Source organism: Sebastes fasciatus, chromosome 1 (genome assembly GCF_043250625.1).
Source record: "Sebastes fasciatus isolate fSebFas1 chromosome 1, fSebFas1.pri, whole genome shotgun sequence".
In the NCBI taxonomy this organism is placed as follows: Eukaryota; Metazoa; Chordata; class Actinopteri; order Perciformes; family Sebastidae; genus Sebastes; species Sebastes fasciatus.
The window spans coordinates 23,225,298-23,244,924 of NC_133795.1; the positions used below are offsets into that span (position 1 = coordinate 23,225,298).

General features: G+C 41.8%; 1 protein-coding gene across 3 annotated transcripts in view; it reads right to left on the reverse strand.

The window, feature by feature from the left end:
- Nucleotides 1-19,627, reverse strand: part of nisch (nischarin) — a 31,261-nt gene that overhangs the window by 7,291 nt on the left and 4,343 nt on the right. The window contains exons 4-22 of one of the 3 annotated variants that reach the window (XM_074638466.1): nucleotides 19,147-19,329; nucleotides 17,831-17,879; nucleotides 17,472-17,635; nucleotides 17,258-17,353; nucleotides 15,958-16,053; nucleotides 15,712-15,864; nucleotides 14,583-14,651; nucleotides 13,994-14,179; nucleotides 12,848-12,976; nucleotides 12,343-12,456; nucleotides 10,284-10,491; nucleotides 8,489-8,604; nucleotides 8,091-8,200; nucleotides 6,081-6,356; nucleotides 5,607-5,896; nucleotides 4,501-4,712; nucleotides 2,045-2,493; nucleotides 1,158-1,342; nucleotides 949-1,012 (exon numbers count right to left, since the gene is read on the reverse strand). In XM_074638466.1, coding sequence (XP_074494567.1) covers nucleotides 949-1,012; nucleotides 1,158-1,342; nucleotides 2,045-2,493; nucleotides 4,501-4,712; nucleotides 5,607-5,896; nucleotides 6,081-6,356; nucleotides 8,091-8,200; nucleotides 8,489-8,604; nucleotides 10,284-10,491; nucleotides 12,343-12,456; nucleotides 12,848-12,976; nucleotides 13,994-14,179; nucleotides 14,583-14,651; nucleotides 15,712-15,864; nucleotides 15,958-16,053; nucleotides 17,258-17,353; nucleotides 17,472-17,635; nucleotides 17,831-17,879; nucleotides 19,147-19,329 — 3,149 coding nt within the window. Of the gene's footprint in view, nucleotides 1-948; nucleotides 1,013-1,157; nucleotides 1,343-2,044; nucleotides 2,494-4,500; nucleotides 4,713-5,606; nucleotides 5,897-6,080; nucleotides 6,357-8,090; nucleotides 8,201-8,488; nucleotides 8,605-10,275; nucleotides 10,492-12,342; nucleotides 12,457-12,847; nucleotides 12,977-13,993; nucleotides 14,180-14,582; nucleotides 14,652-15,711; nucleotides 15,865-15,957; nucleotides 16,054-17,257; nucleotides 17,354-17,471; nucleotides 17,636-17,830; nucleotides 17,880-19,146; nucleotides 19,330-19,627 lie in introns of those variants that run through there. The other 2 variants (XM_074638474.1, XR_012594298.1) reach the window with 2 other exon arrangements.

A 19,627-nucleotide genomic window follows, 5' to 3' on the forward strand; every position in this document is an offset into this window, starting at 1 on the left:
AATGATAAAACTGAGGCACAATTATGAGAAAATGGATCATGTCCTCATATTTCACTAAAATCTGATCATACATCTGGTCATACGTTGCCAGTTACAGATGCCAGTGGAGTATCATCATTCTGCTGAATTTGTGAAAATCTTGTCAGCTGAGTCTGGAGTTAATGTTATTTACATTTCTAGTAGTACAGATAAAAGGTCATAAGAGCTTTTCCTTAAGGGAACTGATGATAACAATACTCAATCCTAACTGCACTGGGAACAGCATGATGCACCGCCACAGAGCAAAAGAGCAGCAGTACAACATATCATTTTTCCCCACACTCTCTGCCTAAAAACACACATTTTTCTCCTGTGATGATGATGGCAACCCTGGATTCACTCTTGTTTTGGAACAAGCTTTGTCCGCTTGGCGTTTCGCCTCGCTGTGTTTGCGGTTTTTTTGGCGCTGTGTCCGCCATTTTCATAGTTTCCTCTTGGATGGGTGCTTACGATCTGGCACCTGGTCGCTACATTTATAGAGGTTTAGAGGTTGACGCCCAGAAACATCCCGCAAAACAGCAAAATAAGAAAAAACAGGCAGAGGGCTGCAGGGTCTCTGCATATACAGACACCACCACACACTTCTAGGGGGTCATTAGAGATGATTGAGAGGAATTATTTTTGTACGGGTCTGTACGTTGTTTATATGACTTTCACAAACATTTCACAAGGAGTTCTTAAAGAATTGTGACATATACTGATCAGGACATTTTACACTGAAATAAATAAACTTGTCAGCGCTCTCTGGTGGACAAATTATGTAATGGAGACAGATTCTCAAACATATCTCTGATGTTTCTTTATGACTTATCACCCTACACATAGCTGATATGGATATATATGTGAGGAGATAGAATCAAACGATATTATCGACAATGCCAATGAATGGGTCAAACCGATCGGTCATACCTGCTGGTGCTGTGTGATTTCTTCGTACTGGTACAACAGCACTGGTCTCTGGATCTGTGACGCCCTGACAACACAACAACAAGGAGGTGTCAGACAAACTGGGAGAAGAAACCAGCAAGGGTAAACCTAAATGAAACCATCAGCTGAAATAAGGCCGGAGGAAAAATCCCCTCTCGGTCGGAGTGTATGAGCAGGTAGGTGGTCTTCACCTTGTGTGTGTTGCCCTTGCTGTGGACAGGGCCTGCAGGGCTGGGGCAGGGCCATCATCCTCAGCCCCTCCAGAGAGGCTCTCCGCTGGCTCAGCTCTCCCAGGAAGGAGCCCCTGTTCTGGGCCAGAGGGAAGAGCAGCAGCAGCCTCTGACCGCCCAGCAGCAGCTCCACAGAGTGACTCCTCCTGGACACAACATGATGGTTAGAATACTGATAACACTTAAAGGGAAAAATGTGCTACCTTTTATGTGCATGTCCAATCAGTGTCGATGATAAATGTGCTTATTGACCGAGAAAGCTGAGTTCTCCTGCTCGCTGAGCCATGCCGGCTGTGCCTACATGTACCAGGATGCATTGTGCGCAAGCTTCTGACGCCCGGAGGTTCCCGCCGGACATAACCTTTTGCACGGCTAATGCAGCCGCAGCCTCGGCCTCTTCTCCTCTTCATTTCTTCGGCCGTATACTCAGGCTCGAATACATACGGCTGAATATCTAAGTCAGCCAAAACACTGTAAAATGTGTCCTCGTCCATAACATCCTCTGCACTCATATTATGGTATGCCATCTTCGCTGTTGGAAATGTAGCTAGTTTGCAATACAAGCGAAGAGAACAAGGAAGTCCTGTTTTTGAGTGACATCTAGAGCACGGCGCCCCCTGGCTAAACAGAGAAATCCAAGCTGAAACAGCAGCCTGTAGTTCTTCCTTCCATCCAACTACGTCACTGTGACGTCAAATAGCGGCGCTGGATGCAGGAAGAACAACAGATTTTGCAGCAGGAGAACTCAGCTTTCTGGGTCCATGTAGCACACATTGAAGAATTTATGGCTTCGTTTGACTTAATTTAACATCAACACTGATTGGATATCCACATTAAGTCCTCTGTACCTGTGGTGGTGTTTTGGGTCGGGGCAGGAGGTGTTGGTGGTTCTGTGCCCGACCTGAGAAGCTCTTTCTCTGGGGTGAAGCATCAAAGAGCCGAGGGGCACACGGACCAGCCTGCACCAGGAGGAGGAAGAGGAGGTGGAGTGATGGAGGTCAGCGCTCTCCCTCTCTCTTTCTGCCAGCTCTCTGAAGTCCATCTTCAGCACCCAGAGGTGTCGGTGGGTGAGAAAGAGGAGAGAAGGGAGGCTGAGGTCCTCTCTCTTGGAGAAGATGTCTGACAGGAGTGGATGGGTGTCTGGGGCAGTGGAGGAAGAGGAGGAGGAGGGAAGGAGGATGGCAGGATAACCTCCCTGGGCTCCCTGACTCTCTTCCAGCTCCCAGGAGTTGATGAGTGAGCGGGGGAAGAGCTGAGGAGTGTTGGGGGGCTCCGGGTCAGTCTGAGACCCTGCAGCCTGGAAAAACAAGTGAGAAGGTTTTTGTTTTCAAGGTGCTGACAGACAGACTTCAGCCTGATTCATGCTTCACACATTATACCTGTGTACTTTATACATGTTTCTACATAATACAGCAGAAATTAAAGCTCTGCTTGACCCAATTACAGACTGAACTGCGTCAAATGACTTGTTCAATAAGTTGGATCTTTTTATGTTTAATCATTTGGATTTTATGTCTTTACTTGTGACATAAAAAATTTCTGCAAATTAAATTTCAAAATACTGAACTGCTCTCTACTGGGAGAAATTTCAATATTTTAAACAGCAACATTTTAACAAGGGCTGTCAAAGTTAACACGATAACATGTTGGCGCATATACATTTTTACGCCACTAACTTCTTTAAGGCATTAATGCAATTCAATCTTTCGGAGGTTGTAGCGGAATCAGTTTTAAAGCTAGAGGGAAGATACTTGCATCATATGAAACTAAAAAACCTAAGGAATCCATTGGTACCAACCCTGTCACTACTACTAGCGTGTCATGAAGGAGGTTAAATAACGCTCCAAACTTAAAGGTCACATATTATGCTCATTTCCAGGTTCATAGATGTATTTTAATGTTGCACTAGAACATGTTTACATGCTGCAATGTTCAAAAAACCCTTTATTCTTCTCATACTGCAGCCTGAGTCTGCCTGCCTCAGAGCCTAATTCAGCCTCTGTCTGAAAACCACTGATTCACAGCCTGTCTCCTCCCACTCTGCTCTGATTGGTCAGCGTTTTCTGTCAATCAAACTTCCTCAACAACACAGCGTCACTATCTCCCCCTCCCTCCCGGAGAAGCTCTCTCTCTCTCTCTTTCTCTCTCTGAGAGACGAGTGGAGAGATAGCAGCTAGAATAAAGTTTATAAACCTGGGCACAGCACCAGCGAAAATAAAGTCCATCCACTGGGTCTTCAGAGGATCCGAAGTGGGTACATGGTGCAAGCTTTTGTGTGGAGTATTGCAGCCAACAACAGAACAAGCGGGTTTTCCTTTCAGCATGTTTACTAGTAAACAGTCGAAATAACAATGGCGGACGCAGCTTGCTGAGCCGGCTACTCCGTGGGCGGGGTTACCAAGCCGGGGTATGGGGTGAGGGGGGTGCTGTTCTGTTTCACTGGAAACAGGAAAGCCATATATGGCTTGCATTGCTCTCTACTGACGTCAGAAGACTAGGAAAAAAGCGAATTTTTATTTCTGCACCCATTTCCGGACAAACGGAGGAGGAGAAAAAGAGAGAGGATGGTCTTTTATGATACTATGGTGGCCTGTAGACACACTGGGGACAGATATTGATGTTTAAAAGACATGGAAAAGTGCATTTTGCATAATATGTGACCTTTAAGCTAAATTTTGGCGAGGAAAAACTGTAATGTCCATTTTCAAAGGGCTCCCTTGACCTCTGACCTCAAGATATGTAAATGAAAATGGGTTCTATGGGTACCCACGAGTCTCCCCTTTACAGACATGCCCACTTTATGATAATCACATGCAGTTTGGGGCAAGTCATAGTCAAGTCAGCACACTGACAGCTGTTGTTGCCTGTTGGGCTGCAGTTTGCCATGTTATGATCTGAGCATATTTATTTATGCTAAATGCAGTACCTGTGAGGGTTTCTGGACAATATCTGTCATTGTTTTGTGTTGTTAATTGATTTCCAATAATAAATATATACATACATTTGCATAAAGCAAGTTTGCCCACTCCCATGTTGATAAGAGTATTAAATACTTGACAAATCTCCCTTTAAGGTACATTTTGAACAGATAAAAAATGTGTGATTAATTTGCAGTTAATCGTGATTAACTATGGACAATCATGCGATTAATCACGATTAAATATTTTAATCGATTGACAGCCCTAATTTGAACACCTAAGAAAAAGGAAATACCTATTAATGTGATCAGAACTGACAGACAATCTACAGCGATGTTGTCCTTTAAATTTAGGGACTCTAAATGGCTCATGTGCTGCTCTCTGACCTGGTTCAGCACCGTGAGCTCCATCCTGGTCTGTCGGAGCTCCTCGGCCTCGGAGAAGATGTACCAGCGTGTAGGACTGGATTGGAGGCCGAAGGCGAGGCAGGTGACGGGGAGCTTGGCTTGGGAGGAAAGCAGGAGCTGGGAGTACGGCAGCAGGAGGTCCAGCTGCAGACTGGACAGCACCTCCTCCACAGAGGGACTCTGCTCCTGGTCTGAGAACCCGAGAACAGATTTGCTCATAAAATTAAAAAAATCATTTCTGCACAACACATCTACCAAACATCATGTAATTTATTGTATATTAGGGCTCCAACAAATTTTCATTTATTATTATTTTTTAGATTAATGCATTAATTGTCTGTGTAGAAAAAGCGCAAGATGTAAATATTGATGGCGTCCTCCTCGGCTGAGCTGTAATGTTAGGTAGCTCAGCGGTGCTAGGTGAGCTAGCAGTATCACTTAGCTATAAACTATAAAGACATTGCTGTTGAGTTTTTCAAAAGTATTGTTTTCTGCCATCTAGTTGCATTATATTGAAAAGAAGGCAGATATCTCTACGGCCGAAATCTCCGACACTCGACACTCACACCAAAACAATCTAAATTGATAAATAGCATTACAGGTAAGAAGAAAAATATGTGTTTTGGATTTTGGGGTGGACCGTCCCTTTAAGGAAAGGTCACTAGATTTTCTGAAACGTCTTAAAGTTAAGCTCTGTTTCACTTCCTGTTACTAGTAAACAGAGTATAGCATTAGATGGTGATGCATCCGTCTGATTTGTTTGTGTTGTGAAGAACACCGAACTTCAGGTATTATTATTTTGGACAAGATGGATGTGTTTTATAAGTTGTCCAAACCGTGCAGCAGAACATTTCAAAATTAAATTTTGTTGTCTGTCCATGAACAGAGGCCTGACTCATGAAGCAGGATTAAGTTAACTGGATAACTAGTAGCAAAATGATCCAGCTAACATAATAATCCTGCTACATTAGGGAGGCCTCAGATGAACTCAGATTAATTCATTCAATCCAGGATGGGAAGCAAAAACAATGCATGCAAACAAATATGAAAAGTATACAAACAACTGAGGCTGATTGTGTGTTTACCTGCGTCCTGATTGGTCCATGTGAAATCATCTGACAGGTACAGAAGGCCCAACAGCCGGTCCGTCAGCACCAGACACGCCTCCTTCTGCTCCACCTCCTCCTTCACCTGAAGACAGTAGCACCATAGAACCCTGCTGACTTGCACCTCCTCCTCCTCTTCACACAGCTCCCCTTGGTGGCCATCGGGCTCCTCAGCAGGAGGAACAGCGAGCAACGTGGAGGAGGAGCAGACCGACTCCTCAACAGAGTCATCCAGACTCATCTCAAAGTATCCGTCCATGGAGCCTGGACTGGAATCATGAACATAAAACAGTGGACGAATCAAGAACTGTCATTTTGTAGGCTTTTTTGTCAGAGTGTCCAGAAACCATTAGACACTTATGGAAATGCCAGAAACCAGTGTAAATTTCAAGAGAACTCAGAAACCATTGGGAATCCTAGAAACCAGTGAGAGGAGGTTGCTGGTTAAATTACCTGGGACTTCCCACCTTGGTGTCCTCCACATGGGACTCAACCTCTCTGGACTCAGACCTCTTCTCTTCCTCTCTCTCCTCCACCTTCTCTTCCTCCTCCTTCTTCCTCTTCTGCTCCTTCAGGGTGGAGCTGAGACGCTGGGAGAGCTGGGCAATGAAGTCTTTGTTGAAGGAGGAAAGGGAGAGCAGGTGAGAAGGAAGCAGAGGAAACGAAGCTGCGCTGCAGGAGAAGCAAGTGGTTTCAACTGGTCTGGAGGAGGAAGAGCAGCAGACACAACTGGAGGAGAGAGAGAGAGAGAGATAGGGATGGATGAACACAGAAGAAACATTCACTCGCTTCAGTTGTCCTATCAGCTCATCTTACTTTCATAAACACCCCTACCGTTATTTAACCAACTGCACTACATCATTATCTTAATGTTCCTAATATTCATTCTTTTGTTTTACTGTTGTAGGTCAATAAAGATCAATTAAAGTGACAGAAAAAAACAGAGCACCTCCTGCTGGACACATACTGAACTAGACCTGCCTCCGGCTTGACTTCCTGCAGATCCTGCTAGCAGCAGGAGAGAGGTCTGAACAACAACACAGTATTGCCTGAGTAATCTTGCAGAAGTTGTAGAGTTAGCTGAAGATGTACAACTGTTTTCTGTTTGAATAATTTTATACAGTGAATTTTCAAATAGTTGAAAGAGCTTTATTAGAAAAAGTCTGTTAAAGAATTATATTTGATCATAGAAGCCTCCCTGTTTACTGATGTGCTCCTGTTTTAACTTTAAAACTCAGCACTTCCTCCATGTTTATTTGTTGTCTTGATAAATTCAGTAAAATGTATAACAGAGTTGTGTCATACTCAGCACTCTGCTACTCTCAGTTTATCTTTTTACCATGAATACTTTCTCACAATTTTCAGACACTTCTACTTTGCCGCATTTTTAACGGTGTTAAGCTATCAAACACTCAATATCATGAAACTGCACACTTCCTGCACAGGTCTTTCACATTAAAAGCCTGGCTTGAAAAGTTGAGTTTCATTGACGGTAGATTAACACAGCAATCCAAAAGGTCTTTAAAGTGGCAATAGACAAGTTTTTTGCTTTAACCTATTATAACGTTGATTGCACAATGTAATGACTATAGAATGACACCATCAGCGTCTAGATTGGTTCCCTATAAGCTTCGCTTTCACTATGCAATTCTGTCTGCCACTGGGTACGATCTCCTGGGAAAATTCGATCGATTTACAGCACAAAGGAAGCGTGTCGTCAACCATTGTGCAACCAAAACAGGAAGAGGATAGAGCTCTTGTTTTCCCCGGTAGCTATCCCCAGTTACCAAAGAGTACCGATGTAAGTTATTTGCAGTTAATATCATCAGTAGACAGAAATGTCAGATGGTGGAACAACGAAGTAACTGCAGAAAACAAAATGCAGTGTGTCCAGTGAAAGTATCTAGCACCATGTAGCTCCAGAAGTTGCAAAAGTCGCCAGATAACGTCATATGTTCGTTTGCATGTTGACGACGTCGTCATACATTCACTTGCATAGAGCTTAGTGGTTGTGTCGGTTGCAGCGAGGGAGAGACGGCCTGGCACAGCGCGAGAGGAGATGGAGAGACCCCATGCTGTTGGCAGAAGAACTGTGGACTGTGATTACTCTGAGCAGCGTTGGTAATGAATTACACTATAATATATTTCATTATATTTCTTGCGTTTTCCAGATGGTTTGTCGCTAAAAGAAATAAAGTCACAAAGAGGGTCTGAAAAACCGCTAAATTTAGCGAGAAAGTCACCAAGTTGGCAACACTGGTCATGTGTTGTTGGTGGTTGCTAGGCTCTGGGGAAAACAGAAAGCGTTCCGGTCTTTGTGTCAGCGGCGCCAATGCTGTCGCAAAGGAAAGGCTGGGGGGTGAGTTGAAAAGTTGTTTATTGCCACGTTAAAGTAACAGCAACAAGAATTTTATTTACAGTTGTTAATTTATATTATGCTAAATGATGTTATTTGATACTGACCAGACATTATTTGTAGTAGTAGTAGTAGTGGTAGTAGTAGTGGTAGTAGTAATACTTGTAGGCGCTCCACAGAGTGTGTGTTCAGACAGACAGACAGCAGGTTGTTGTACCTGCAGACAAACACATGAAGCAACATTAGAGCCCAGCTGAAACAAACACTAATATCTAAACCTTCTTCACAATGCATATTTTCACATTTTTTGTATCAAGACATATTGTTCAATAATAAACTGTTACACTCCTAATCTAAATGATTTATTATTTATTCTGTTGTTACATACTTCCTCCTTTACAGATCGCTTTACTGTCAAACTGCCTCTCTCTCCCTAACCAATACCCTTTTGGTTGTCATGGCAACAGACCTCTCCGTCCCCTGGGATTTCAGGTGTGTGTCTCACCTGAGCGGGGTCAGCAGACAGGAGGTGTGTATTGGTAAAGCTTATGGGGGGAGGTGCAGCGTCCTCAGGAGGGAGAACACTGGGGGGAACTGCGTCTTCTTCTCTGTTCGTCACTTCTGAAACAGGAAACCAAACAGATCAGTGAAGCTGTGAGGAGAACGCCCCATAAAGTCTGACTGATGGATAGATTGACAGCTTGACACCTTTAAATATGAAATCATTTCCAGTATTCACAAAGTTTTAACTAAATTAAACCAAATAGTGTTCAGACTAATGTTGCTCTGATTCGATGGCTGCAGCTTCTTAAATATGAATATTGGATGCTTTTCCTCGTCTTAACATTAGTTAATTAAATATCTTTGGATATTGGACTGTTGGTCGAGTATACCAAGACATTTTAAGACAACACCTTGACCTCCAAGAAATTGTGATGTGCATTTTTCAGTTTTACACACCAAATGTTCAATCAAGCATTTGAGAAAATAATCAGCCGATTTATCAATTATGAAAATAATCAATAATTGCAAACCTACATAACGTGTTTAAAAATGATCAACAGCTATGGCTGCTCTAAGCTTCAGTTGAAAACATATTCATGCATACTCAGTTCTGACAGAAATATGGTATCATGCAGAGTTTGAATCGGATACAAATTTCAAATATCGTAGAAAAATAAACAAACATAACAGTTAAACTCTGTTTCACTGGACGAGCATAAACAAGGTACAGACATGCATTTGGTTCTTACTGGTTAGATTCAGACATTCACACAGTATGCAGCCAATATTAGTGTCACAGAAGGAGGTTAGTGAGAGTTAACAAGGTGCCACAAAACCTCCAGCCAAACATTAGTGAATATCAGTCACTCGTTAGTTATTCTCCCGTCGTTTGAACATCCATCAAGTCTAACTGCTCAGAAAGAAACTCGTCAGTGCTCTCTGGTGGACAAACTTTGTAACAGAGACACTGTTTCTAGTTAACCTCAAACATATCTTTGATATTTCTGTACTGATATTTCTTGTTAATAATCAGCTGACGTACTCAATAATACTATATTAATATTGGATTTGCAGGTGTATTGGTGAGCCTTTAAAAGCGAGATCATTGCATGTTGGTTATCAGTCAGTGAGCCTGACTTCACACTGACATGGTGATCGTGTTGATGTGTTAGGAGGGGGGATTATTTAGCTTTAACTGATCAACAGAGACTGATGTATCTGTCATGACAACGTAATTTTCAGTTGACAAAGAAGCTGATAGCAGTTGCAACTGTGGGAGCCTTTAACTTACTGTCTCTTGTGTCGACTGAAGAAACACGTTGATTTAAGATGTCAATTTGTGAATGTCAACTTCCAGAGCAATTATGTTATCAGGCTGGAGGAGCTTGAACTTCTGAACAACTGAAGCAAGAGGCAACTGATCACAATTTATATGTTTATGTTATAAACAGTGAAAAAAGCAGTTTTCCTCTGAGTCGTAGCAGAAAGCAAAGCATCTACAACAGGAAATATAAAGCTGAGGAGATCTGGTTTAAAACAAGACGCTCTGTATCAGGACGGGCAGCAGCAGGTTAGCTTCACCAGACAACTGGAACAACTGGAAGATGAATTGATCATGAAAATAATCACTAATTTGCAGCCCCAGTGAGTGCAGTCCGCTGCTGCTTTTGGAAATCAGCTGTTTCCCTTTCCAGACAAAGAGCAGCGGAACATACTCGTCGGTCTGTAGAAATAAAAACCACCGGCCCCACCCTCCCCTCCCTCAGCCCTGCACAGCCTGATACATACATGATTACCTTGGCTGAGGCAGGCAGCCTGCTGGGCCGGACAGGAAGAGGAAGAGGAGGAGGAGGAGGAGGAGGAGGAAGAGGAGGAAGAAGAGGAAGAGGAAGAGGTGACAGCAGGAGGAGCAACAGCAGAGGAGCAGCAGGAGGAAGAGGAGGGGGGAGAGGAGGAGGAGAGGTGAGGAGGTGCAGCAGCAGACAGCCTGGTCTCCTCACTGATCTGACGAGAGGATAGAGAGGAGGAAGCTTTCAGAGAGCAGCAGTCACCTACATCACCAACCTGATCACATCCAGAAACCTGCAACCAGCAGCTCCATCAGCAGCAGAAATAGTCAGTCCGGACTTGAGACATCTAAGACTGATTTTTAGCCTTTTTACATGGAAACAAATCCAGTAGCACTAGTCCAGCACTACTCTAGTTGTATAGTTACTGGACATGTATGAGGTTGTGTAAACCAAACGGTGAAGTTCAAGAGCTACATCTGTGTTCTGAAAGTTCAAACATTTTGCCTTGCCCTGACAATATTTGTGGTTAACAGTCTCCTTCTGCAGAACACATTGTTATGGTTTGTGTTCAGGGGATATTAATACACTGAACAGAATGACAACAATCACTTCCTGTGTGGGCGTCCAGCCTTCAGCTTGAATTCACTTTTAAGTTTCAAACATTCTGCTTGAAATTCGTACTATTATGCAGCTTAAATATTTGGATTCAGGTTATTTACTATGTATAGCAGTCAGACTACATGCACATCAACTAGTATAGATCAAACACACTCAGTAATGATCTTTTGCGAAGCCTATTTTTTGTTACAAAAGCAAGAATACTCAGGCCTCTAAGTTTATCTAAGAAAAAAACATCACTGGCGTGTACAGATGTATTTCATGATTCATAAATAAAAAACAAAAAAATAATTTGGCCACATTTTGATCGGTTTTTGTAGCCTGCTTCCAGAGCTCTGAACCTCTGATATGCTCAAATACGTCAGGTGCCGTACTTATCGACAGCCATTTCCCTTATTGGAAAAACAACCCAGCCAATCAGAGCTTTGGAGGTGGGACTTAGAATGGGGACGTCATCTTCCTAAACAGGTTGTCACTCTTTAAACTTAAAATGGTCCTTTTCTCTTAAGGCTGGACACCCAAACAGGGTTTATAATAATCAATAAACAGAAAACGTACAAGCTTCCTCTGCAGGAGGAAACAGTTGGCCACAAATATTGTCTTATGTTCTCATAGGAAAAAAAACCTATTAGCTTCTTTAAAAGAAGGTCCACAAAATGTGTTCTACACATTTACAGTAAAATTCACAACGACAATTTTTCAGGCTATGCTTAAACACAGATAAATAAATAATAAATAAATAAACAGATTTAGCTCACAAACTTCACGGATCAGTTTACATTTCTGAATTTTTGTTACAAGTTTCCAAATAAGATTAAAACCTCACACATTTACTGTAATCATGCTTCTCTGATTTATTGGCTATATTTGTATTACATCTTAACTCTGCTGCTGATGTGCACAATATTCAGGCTTCAGAGATCTGTTAGTAATTAACTTCATTATTAGTCGCATCTAATTGTGATGATCTCCGACTGTCTATAAATCAGGTTAGAACTATAAAACCACTACAGAAGGTTTCAGGGTTAATTAATTTGGGAAGATATGATTACAGAGTACCAAGATGTAACATTCAACAGTGTTTTGAGTTGACGATTGACTCATTAGAGTTCAAAATGTCAAAGTCTTAGGAGTCAAGTCGATGCACATCATGAGTTACTTTCCTCTGATACTGATAATGTAGGAAAAAAAAGTGTAAAATCCTCTTATGTGATTTACAGAACAGAAAACAGTTTTCTCACATTCCTAAAAGAGATTCATAAATTGTATATCTACACTGTATATACAGTATATAAATGAAACATCCATTATTTTCACTTAACATTTCTAAACTACTTAATATTCTTTAAAGTGCAAACTGTACGTCAAAGCAAACTGACATAAATGTAACCATACAACCTGGTCTGACATTTCCTCCTGCTGGATGATTCAGCGCGACAGAACGTACCTTCTTGTCGCCGCTGCTCATTCGGTCTTTGACTTCTTTGGCTTTCTGAATGGCTTTCAACACTTCCACTGTGTCCAGCTCCTTCTCTGTCGTCACTTTTCCGTCCAGACAAACCTGAAGATGCAGAGACAAAGAGTCAAGAAACATGTCAACACACATACACACTTTTTTTTAAAAGAAGTAGACTCAATATAATCAACAGCAGCAGCTGAAGTAGCATAAACAGTGGCAGCAATAATATTGATAGACTAGTAGTACTACGAGTAGAAGCATGAGCAGATTCTATAGTAGTAGCAGTAGTTGTACTACTAATACATTTACATTAGAAGCAGTAGCAACGGAGAGAGAAGCAGTGTGTTGGTGTTGGTTGTTTACCTCTGCTGTAGTAATAGCAGCAGTATGAGCAAAAGAAAACGTTTTGGTGCTGTTGGCTGCTGTAGAAGTAGTGCTAGTAGGCTACTAGTAGAGTAGTAACGTTAACAGTGTGGTGGTTTTGGTAGTGTACCTCTGCTGCGCGGTCTCCAAACTGGGTCAGGACTTTGGTTCTGTAGTCTGGGATGATGAATATGGGGTTACTGGACAGGTTGAGTTTCTCCAGACAGGGCAGAGAGCCGATGTTCCTGATCTCCTCCAACTGGAAACAAACACACACAAGTCAGCCTCCACTTACTTCCTCTTTAAATTATGGATTTTTCACGAGCTATGGTTGGTTGTTTTTCCTCACAGTCTTTTAAGTTATTTTTCCTAAATATATAATGCAGAGTCAACAGTAGAGAGGTGACAGAAAATGAGGAGAGAGAATGATTGTTGTAGTTAATATGGATGATCAATTAAGGCCTTTGCACACCAAGTCCGTATTTTTCGTCCAAAATTGTCGCACATTTAAAAATACATACGACCTCACGTTGTGTCAATTAAGTTTACGCACCGACTCCGAAATTTTTATTCGTCATTAATGTTTTTGGAACCGGTTAAATTTTCAGCATTTCTTTGCATCCGTCAAAAGGCAAATGAGGGTTGTTTGACCACTCAGAGCCACCGTCCATGCAAACATCATCCAAAATGGCATGATAAACATTCAGCACAGCATAAAGCCTTTCCGGATAAAGAAATAAGAGAATATAAGATGCAGAATTTAAAGATAGTTTGTGGCAGGTGATTGCAGAACATTTAAGAATCTTGGATGATCGCAAAACAAAGGATGTATGAAAGATTAGACAGTAGTGATTGTGCTCTCGGCAGCTGAACGATAGCTTCTTGCTAATGTCATTCATTCATTAGCTTCGTTTGGGACTAGAGCTGTCCATCGCACCCGCATAGTTAATTCCGTTTTGTCTTGCATTGCAAATTAGAATAAAATAGATTAATAAAATGCATCGGATTCAGTGTGCAAGGTTTCATTGCATAATGTTTTTTTTAATCAGATGACAGATTAAAAAAAACACATACAGAAAATACGGCATAGTCATGTAAATAATTTAGTTGTAGTATCTATTTACTTCCTTCTTTTATGGTAGTAGTATATTTAATGTTTCCTATGCAGGAAATGTATCTGTTGCAATCTTACAATAAAGCGTAAAAAGAAAGATTTCCTGTACGTATTTATGTCACTTGGACCGCTGGACCATCAGGACGTCCACGGTGTGATTACCTGGGCCAGCTGGTTGTGGCTGAGGTCCAGGTTAACCAGAGAGTAGAGCTTGGTGAGGCCGGTCAGTTGGTCCAGCTGGTTGCCGGCCAGGTTCAAGGTTTTGATGTTGCCCAGACGGGTGTGAGCAGCTTCCAGGACCCGCAGGCTGTTATAGGACAGATCCACGTGGACCAGATTGTACAGGTGCTGCCAACACAGGACAGATACTTCATTGCTACTGTTAATGACAAACTACACATCTGTAGGGGTGTCAGGACCAGCTGCCTTTTGCAGCAGCTGAGCGTCAGTCAGATCCCAATCCACAGAAAATGTATTGGAAACTGTTTTAGTCATTTATCAAGCAGAAATATCAAACATGTTCTTGTTCCAGCATCTCCACTGTGAGGATTTACTGTTTTTCTATGTTTAGTAATTTATTTAGTAAACTGAATGTGTTTGGATTTTGGACTGTTGGTCAGAAAAAATATTTAAAAGGAAAAATCAATTAATTGATTGATTAATCTAAAAAATAATCATATCAATCAACTGAAAATGACACTGACATGAAGGACAACAGAGTTGATGTATTCTTTATCACGCTTTCACATACCTGGAGGTTTTCCACTGTGGACAGCTGGTTGTGGCTCAGATCCAAAAACTCCACCTTGGGAATCAGTTTCTACAGCAGAGAAAAACTGAGAGTCAGCACATAGAAACTGATTTATGGAACTGAAACGTTCCTTTATTCACATACCAAGCTTTTTTTACCCCGTGTACAGACAGAGAGGACCTGACCTCCTGAGCCAGCACGTTTTTATTGAGCATTTTTATTGAACAATCACAAGCAAATGTTGTAAAATCATCTGGATCAACTTTGTATGTTACACAACATAACTTAAGACTGTATTACTATTATGGGGTTTTAGCTGTGAAGTAGTTAGTGTCAGTTTTAGAAATATGGTGGACTTGGCATCATTATTTTTATACATTTTTAAACAGCTTTTTCAGGCCTGGGAAACTTATTTTCATGGAACGTTTCCAGGATTTTCATGACTATTGGAACTTAACAGAAGTAATGCAAATCATTCCAAGAAATAATCAACATCAGATGATTTTATTTCCTCCCTTTGCCTTGTCCTGGTATTTTTAATTTTTGGTGGATGGTGGGTTGGAACAAGATTTATTTTTCTTGTTATGTTGTTGCATAAAACATAGTCAAATCAAAACACATGTATTATTTAAAAAAAGAAATCAATAGTGTGTGGCAACTGGCTAGGGTTGTCACAATATCAGATTATCACTACACAATTTTCATGGCCAAAAGAATTTGTGATAACGATATTATCGTGATATCTATATAGAAAATTGAAAATGAAATAAAAAGAATAACTTACTAAACGCATAATAACTTTATTGTATTGTGTGTTTTGTCTCTTTTTTTGGTAAATCGATTACACTCAAAACACTAGTGTAGAGAGATGGAGAGTGAGTCTGTAACCATAACTGTATTATTAAAATGATTTAAGAGGTGCTGGATTATTTACACAATATTATCATATGTGTATTATTAACATGATATCAATATCAAATTTTTCGAATATCACAAGATCCTCATGTGTGGTTATGAGATACTGTATGAAATGGACCAGGGTCAGTCAGTATTCCTTATCCTGACTTCACTGTGGGGAAATTTCATAAAATAGTTCACACTGTGTTTAAGTTTGCGTGGCGTGTCTCACCACTGAGCTGTCGATGGTGCTGATGCCGTTGTGGCTCATGTCCAGCGTGGTCAGGTTTCTCCACACGGGGATGACAGCGGTGACGGGACAGCCCGACTCGGCCCCCTCAGCCTCCCACTGTGAGAACTCGCTCGCCTCCGGGACCAGGATCGACTGGAGGATGCCAGAAATAACACATGGATCAGCACGCGACATACAAGACACTGCATAACCACTACAGAGAAGTATTTATCAGTAGTAGTGCACCATCATAGCTTCCGTCGAGTTGTGGATACTCAAAGTTGCCAGACTCGACCTCAGAGACGACAGACCTCGAATCTGCTGAGCGCTGCACTCGCTAATCTGAAGACAGACAGAGAGACAGAAGTTATCATCTAAATCTTGTCAGTGAATTTCGGAAAAGTCAAAAAAAAATCTCCATTAGTTTGTTCCCATCAGTGCTGTTGTAGGAATATACTGAAGAGAACATGACATGATTAATTAATTAACTGAACACCAATACTTCAGATACATCATGGCAGTTCATTGCTGCATATTTCATTTCAAAAACATATTCATTGCAAAACATATTTTAGCCACCTAAAAGAACGGCCCAATATCCGTTTAAGTCTACACTATATTTAGAATATTTCCGATGGAGAACTGAAAGTGAAACTTATCTATACTGTTTTTGTCAACGGCGTCTGGTGGCTTTGAAGAGAGCATAGATAAGTTTCAGTTCAGTTCTCCATCGGGAAGGGCTGTCTGACAGCAGGATGAAGCGGTGAAAATATTCAAAATATAGTGTACATTTAAACAGATATTGATTTTTTTAGGAGAGCCTTTCTTGTAGGTGGATAAAATATGTTTTGTTGCCGGCCCCGTCCAAAGCAGTACATTGCTTTACTCCCGTGCTGGTACTCCTGTCTGCTTCTCCACACTGGGGGCATGTCGACCGTCATTTACTGTAGGTAATACACTGACTATGGATAAGTACCTTATACAACCCCATTTCAAAAACAGCCAAACTATCCCTTTAACTGGTATTTGTATTATCACAATGAAACAATTTTGCTTCCTCTATTAGTGTTTTTACTTTGCGGTTAAAGACGGGGGTGACATGCAAAGTAACACTGCAACAGCAGTTGACCTTCAGGTTGGTAGCCTGGTAACTCCTGCAATTTATGTTTACAACTCCACCCATGCTATTTCCTGTCCCCCCTGCTTTTGGCCACACCAGTGATGTGAAACAGCTGCAAAACTGGTTCTGTATGAGCCTGCTCACACCAGCATTTGGGACATTTGTCAGAGCAGCAGATTTAGTTATGGGGGCAAAGGAGATCCACACAGAGTCTTCATGAGTTCAGTGTTGGTGAACTTTAACACGCTAATTTACACTGTGGACAAACAAACTTGTCTTGCCAGTGCTGAACTTTGAGGGAACAAAGAGCCTGAGAGTCCGAAATGGAGTAAATGATCATATTAGCTGTATTGCACCATGCATTGCTCTGTCTAATGAGGCAAGTATTTCCAGGACAGACAGACAGAGACACAGACAGACAGGTACCTCTATCTGCAGCAGTGATTTGAAAACAGACAGGTCGAAGGGGAGAGTGCTCTCCTGGATGTTACTGGTTCCTACTGGGCCTCTGGTACCAGACATCTGACCAACACAGACAAAACCAGTTAGAACATTCACCACGTCTGCTCCTGAACGGGAAGTCAGGACGCGACACTAAACTGTACGATGGGGATTTGAGTTAAATAAAGAGGTGTGTGACCTTGAGGTATCGCAGCCTGCAGGTGAAGTCCAGGATGTGTCCCAGGTCGGTCTTGGCGTCTCCGTTACAGCACGTTGGTTTGGCCAGACGTAGCTGCTGGGAGATGGAGTAAAGCTGCAGAGGATGGAGGGAAAACACCTCGCCAGCTTGCAGCAGCTGCTCACCTACACACAACACACAAACAAACACACACACAATGGTCTGATACTGCGCACTATACAAGATCTGTTTCATCTGTCACACACACATTTGACTAAATCAGTCACAAACATACCACTTTAATAAAGGGGTCAATGTTAACACAGTTGTAGAAACACTAGATGAGAGGAAAGAGGTCAAAGGTCAGAAAGGAAGCCAACCTTTATGAAACAACTCCTCAGCCAGAGCTGCTGTGATGCCGTTAATCTCCTGAAAGAGACAAAGAGTTTGTTAAAAACGGTTACAGTTATTTCCTGTTTTCCTCGCTGCTCAGCAGTCAGCTGGTCATGGTTTCAACTCTCTACTAATGTTCGATGTTGCCTCTAACTAGGGCTGTCGCAATAACCGCAATATTGCAATACAACACTATTGACAAGCCAACCGCAGGAGATGGCAAGCAACTGCCACAACTGCTATGTTCACATTTTTTTCTGGTCGCCATGAGCTGAAAAATGTTCAACTTTGGGTAAAATGCTGCGTTCATCAGTGTCACTTTTTACCCAGCCGTCCAATCACAATGGAAGAGGGACGGGACAAATGCCTCAAAGACCAACCGTGACCGTCATATCCTACATGTAGGCTACAAGTGCTGAACAACAACAATGGAGGAGAAATGAATTCACATAGACCGGCACGTCTGTCCTCTCTCCCTATACGTGTTTCAGCCTTCCCTTCATCCAGAGCAAATACTTTTATATGTAAAACACTAAAATCAGGATAAATTAAGTAATTTGCAAAAAAACAAATTGCAATAATACCACATATCACGCTGTTGAGCCAATCGTTATCACCGCAGGGGAAATTCCTTCACCGCGACAGCCCTACCTCTAACTGTGACTAGTTTAGAATTAACAGGATCATTTTAGCTAGATATCATCATGTGTGCCTTAATTGTTTTCATCCAAGTTACATTATACAGTAGTTATGTGCAGCCTTAATGCAGCTGAATAATAAACAACAGTCCAACTGTTTTCTAACTCGGCTGTGACAGTCACGTGTTGCTCATCTCACATCACATGAGTTTTTTTGTTTTGTTTTTTTAATTGGCTGTGTACTCTGGACTCAGACAACACTGGTCTGTTGTTGTATCAACATCATCACAGGATCAGTCACTGACATCACAAAGCCTTAAACACCAGCCTGGAGCAGCGCTTCTCAACCTGGGAAATAATCACCATTTACACACATATCATTGTTACATTTTAAACACATGTCTGCCTATCATCAACTTTTGAAACGACCACCATGTTGAGAACTAGAACCCAAAAAATCTGACTTGAGATACAACAGAGGCAACTGAAATGAAAATGTTTTTGATCTAGTTTTATTGTAGTAAAGGTTGTGTCACAGCATTTAGCAAGAGAGACCAGCTATTTACCAGACATGATACCAATTGATACTTCAACTTGAAGCAACTGAACAGGTTACTGTACATGTGCAGAGGATGTAGGGTTGTCGGAGCCTCAGGTGTACTCACGTAGAAGTGAAAGTGCAGGAAGGATGCGAGCGGAGTCGGCGTGGCCTGCGGGAACTGCTGCAGCAGCGTCTGCAGGTAGAGCTCCAGCTCCTTCTGCCGCCTCTCCACCAGACTCTTTGAGTTCTTCCCCAACATCTTCTTTGGAGGCAGCAGCCGTCGGTCCACCTTCTTCTCTGCAGTCAGCTGCAGGGAAACACACATCAGGATAAAACATTAGTAAGTGAAAATGCCAAACGTTGTCTGGGTGCAGCTCCAATGTGAAGATTTGATGATTTTCTCTGTTTTATATTATTGTAAACTGAATATCTTTGGGATTTGGACTGTTGGTCAGACAAGACAAGTAATCTGAAGACATCACCTTGGACTCTGGGAAACTGTGATGGATTCATTTTCACCACTGTGTAAACGATTTATTAATTAACTGAAATGAATAGAAAAAGTGATGTTTTCTCCACAGTCTGAAGCTCCTGCTTTCTTCTTC